The sequence below is a fragment of the Olea europaea genome, unplaced genomic scaffold, assembly GCF_002742605.1.
Source record: "Olea europaea var. sylvestris unplaced genomic scaffold, O_europaea_v1 scaffold990, whole genome shotgun sequence".
Taxonomy (NCBI): Eukaryota; Viridiplantae; Streptophyta; class Magnoliopsida; order Lamiales; family Oleaceae; genus Olea; species Olea europaea.
The window spans coordinates 208144-211865 of NW_019268410.1; the positions used below are offsets into that span (position 1 = coordinate 208144).

The window sequence follows — 3722 nt, forward strand, 5'->3', positions numbered from 1 at the left end:
GGGTCGTTGACTTGTGAGTGATGAAGAAAATCAAAAGAATAAAAAAAGGAAAATATATTTGAAAATTAGGTCAGTACGGGCAGATTATTCGGGCAGCTAAGCCAGCTTCATGTGATTAGTTGGCGCGTCGAACGCGTGATATTCAAAGTGAAAAATTAATTAACTAATACTAATTAATATATATATAATCCCTCCTTTAAGAGGAAAACCAAAGCATTTGTTTTCACTGAAAGTTTTAGATAGAAAAAATTTAAACAGTACAAATTCTAGAGAGAGAGAGAGAGAGAGAGAGAGAGATTGAAGAGGATAAGGGTACAAATTAATTCAGAGATATTTTATTAGAAGTTCTGAGAAGTGAAATTTTCGATTTCGTTTGTGATTTTAAGAGAGGAAGAAGGAATAAGAAGTATGGAGTGGACATATGTAGATGAATATGAGAAGCTTCTCTTTAGAATGTCTAGCCCAAGGTTATTATGTGTTTGTTTTCTTCTTCTCTGTTTGTTTGAGTTTCCGTTTCCATTCTCAACATTTTTTTTTTCAATTTTTTCATATTTTTAAAGTTTGTTGTTTAAATCCCTTAGCTTTTTTTGTAATATTTCTTTGGTTTTCCTGAATTTGCAGTTTGTTTACTCTGTTTTTCTTGATTTTCTATCTACTGCAATTCGCAAACAAGGCTTGGGTTCTTGGATTTTTCCCTAAATTTTACCCTTCACAACAGAAATTTTGCTCAATCTGAGGTAGAAAACAAATAAAATTGAACTTCCTAATAAAGTTTTTGGGTTTTTGTTTATTTTTTGGTACTTTGCTTTTGAATGTCCCCAATATTATTCCACATCATATCTTTTGATTTTAATTCTTCTGGATTTCCCAATCTTTGGGGTATTCCTATTGGCAACTTTCTTTGATAAAAAATAATCAGTGAAGATCCCACTTGATTTTCACCTTAATTAAATTTAACTTCCTAATTAATTACACCGATTTCTTTTCCTTCACGTTAATCTGACTCTTTCTCTTCTTTGTTCACACACCACCGACTGGAGTTTTCAGTGACCGTGCTTGAATTTCAAATTCCCCAGAATAACCTTTCGCTGACCAATTCTCCATTGCTTTTTTCAGGGTCATGATCGACAATGCCAGTTGTGCAGACGCCACAATAGTCATGGTATGTTCCCTTCTTGAAAACACACCAAATTTGTATTAATTATTTACTTATTTTTGTTAATTCTTGTTAATTTTACAGATTGATAGTGCTAGAAAACATGGAATTCTTCTTGAAGCTGTTCAAGTTCTTACTGATTTGAACCTGTCAATTAAGAAAGCTTACATTTCTTCTGATGGTCGGTGGTTCATGGACGGTAAGCCACCTTTTTTTTTGGGCTAACTTTCGCCTTCTAACATGTGGTGTATTTGCATTTAATCTTTAATTAATGGGCTTTGATGCAGTTTCTTTGGTTTTCTACTAATTTTGCCGTTTCGTTTTCTTTAATTTTACAGTTTTTCATGTGACTGATTTGGATGGAAACAAATTAACAGATGAAAGTGTCCTCAATTACATCAAACAGGTAACTATTAATTACTGTGTTCTTCGAATTTTGACCTTTGTATTACCGTTTTATGTATGTAATGGACTGATTGCATCTGTTTTACTGTTAATACAGTCCCTTGGGACAATTCATTATGGGAGATCGAAAAGCTTTGAGGGCCTTACAGCATTAGAGTTGACGGGTACAGATCGAGTTGGCCTTCTGTCCGAGGTTTTTGCAGTGCTGTTAAATTTACAGTGCAATGTTGTCGAAGCTAACATGTGGACACACAATGGTCGAATAGCATCCTTAATTTATGTTAACGACAACGATTCTGGATCCCCGATTGAGGATTCACAAAAGATTGATAGAATCGAGGCCATGTTAAGGAATGTTCTCAAGGGCGACAATGATATCCGTAGTGCCAAAACATCAGTTTCCTTGGCTGTCACACATACAGAAAGGAGGCTGCATCAGATGATGTTTGCTGATCGCGATTACGAGAGGAAGCCGCGTATCAAAACTTGTGATGAGTCCCTGGTCGTGGCAGTACAGAATTGTTTGGAAAAGGGTTATTCTGTTGTAAATATTCAGTGTAAGGACCGGACGAAGCTTCTGTTTGATGTCGTTTGCACATTGACAGACATGCAGTATGTTGTTTTCCATGCTACAATTAACACGGCTGGAGACAGAGCCTCCCTGGTATATAATTCTTCAATTTAGTACATTAGCTTCGTTTTATGTTATTTTTTAAAGGGAAATTTACATAATTTGCTATGAATATTTTTTTTTTCAGGAATTTTTCATTAGACACTTGGATGGAACCCCGATTAGTTCGGAAGCTGAAAAGCAACGTGTGATCCTATGCTTACAAGCTGCAATCGAAAGGAGGTCATCACAGGTGATATTTTGTGCCTTTATTGTGTATTAAAGAATCCCCAAGGTCTTGATTTAGCATGTTTTTTTTTCTCGATTTGTTAGCCTAATGGAATCTTCTTGTCTGCTAACAGGGTGTAAGGCTTGAACTAAGTACTGATGATAGATTGGGGCTATTGGCTGATGTGACACGAACCTTCCGCGAAAACGGCCTAAATGTGACGAGGGCCGAGATATCGACAGCAATGGATCGGGCACTAAACGTGTTTTACGTCACGGATGCACTTGGGAATCAAGTTGATTCAAAGATCATCGAATCTGTTCGACAAAAGATTGGATTTAGTAAATTGACAGTGAAGGAATTACCCTTGATCTATCATCAAAAGGCAGAACGGGATGAGGCCCCGATGGGAGCCGGTGGGGCCATGTTGTTATCACTCGGAAGCCTTGTGAGAAGGAATCTATACAATTTGGGATTGATCAAATCTTATTCTTGATTGATCAAAAAGGCATATTCTTTGCTTCACACAGGTTTCATGAGCTGGGCATTTGTACATAGGAAAAGGTGTTTAAGACGGGGATTTGGTATGGTAGTTGTTATAGTTGATGTTTGGTTGGTCCAGTAGGTAGACACGTACACATAGAAGGTGGATGATATGGGGCCCACCTCCCCACCAGTTTTCTTTGGGAAAATTGTTTGTTTAGAAGAAAAAATTTGAATTTTCAAGATGGAAAATGGAAGAGAGAAGAAGTGTTTGGTGGGTGGGTTTTAGTTATATTTTTCTGCTTCCGTAGTAGTAATAGGAAAATATTGGTTTCACACAGCATATATATAATGTACATGATTATTATTTTTGTAAAAAGTAAAATATTAGTTAGTTCTGACGTTTAACTTGATGTTTTACTTTTACGTTATGATTTGCCACCACAAGAATTCTAATCTGTTTTCTTATTGTTGTCGTCAACTTCGAATGATGTTTATTACTAAAGTTTAAGTAATTTAAGCAAATAAAGCTTTTTACGTATTTTTTATTTTTTCAATTAAATCTCGTTTAATCTCATCTGTCTAACAAAAATGTCACCTTAATAATATTAGGTAGAATTATGTTAAACTTTTATTGAGGTAACTGTAAACGCACAACTATCTCCGTTCTTCATTAATGCCTAGAAATGTTTTCTAGCGTACCTAAGTCAAATAAATCCATTGTAACTTTATTTACAAAACGAATTCAATATTTAAATGTAACAATATTGAGTCCATATTATCAAAAGTTGTTATCTTACATTCATCATTTGAAAATAGGGAAGGATAATGTGGAATGA

General features: G+C 35.2%; 1 protein-coding gene across 1 annotated transcript; it reads left to right on the forward strand.

Moving 5' to 3' along the window:
* Positions 1-215: 215 nt before the first annotated feature.
* LOC111392844 (ACT domain-containing protein ACR8-like) lies at positions 216-3291 on the forward strand. The gene is made up of 7 exons (XM_023018237.1): positions 216-467; positions 1117-1162; positions 1241-1355; positions 1495-1562; positions 1659-2225; positions 2320-2424; positions 2534-3291. Exons 1-7 carry the CDS (start codon positions 409-411, stop codon positions 2894-2896), a joined length of 1323 nt encoding a protein of 440 aa, XP_022874005.1. The 5' UTR covers positions 216-408; the 3' UTR covers positions 2897-3291.
* The last annotated feature ends 431 nt before the right edge of the window (positions 3292-3722 follow it).

What these genes read in the sequence shown, in the direction of transcription:
- LOC111392844 (XM_023018237.1), top strand. Translation starts at nt 409, where the DNA reads ATGGAGTGGACATATGTAGATGAATATGAGAAGCTTCTCTTTAGAATG. An exon ending in TTTAGAATGTCTAGCCCAAG is followed by an intron (nt 468 to 1,116) that starts GTTATTATGTGT and finishes TGCTTTTTTCAG; the next exon opens with GGTCATGATCGACAATGCCA. An exon ending in TCCTCAATTACATCAAACAG is followed by an intron (nt 1,563 to 1,658) that starts GTAACTATTAAT and finishes CTGTTAATACAG; the next exon opens with TCCCTTGGGACAATTCATTA.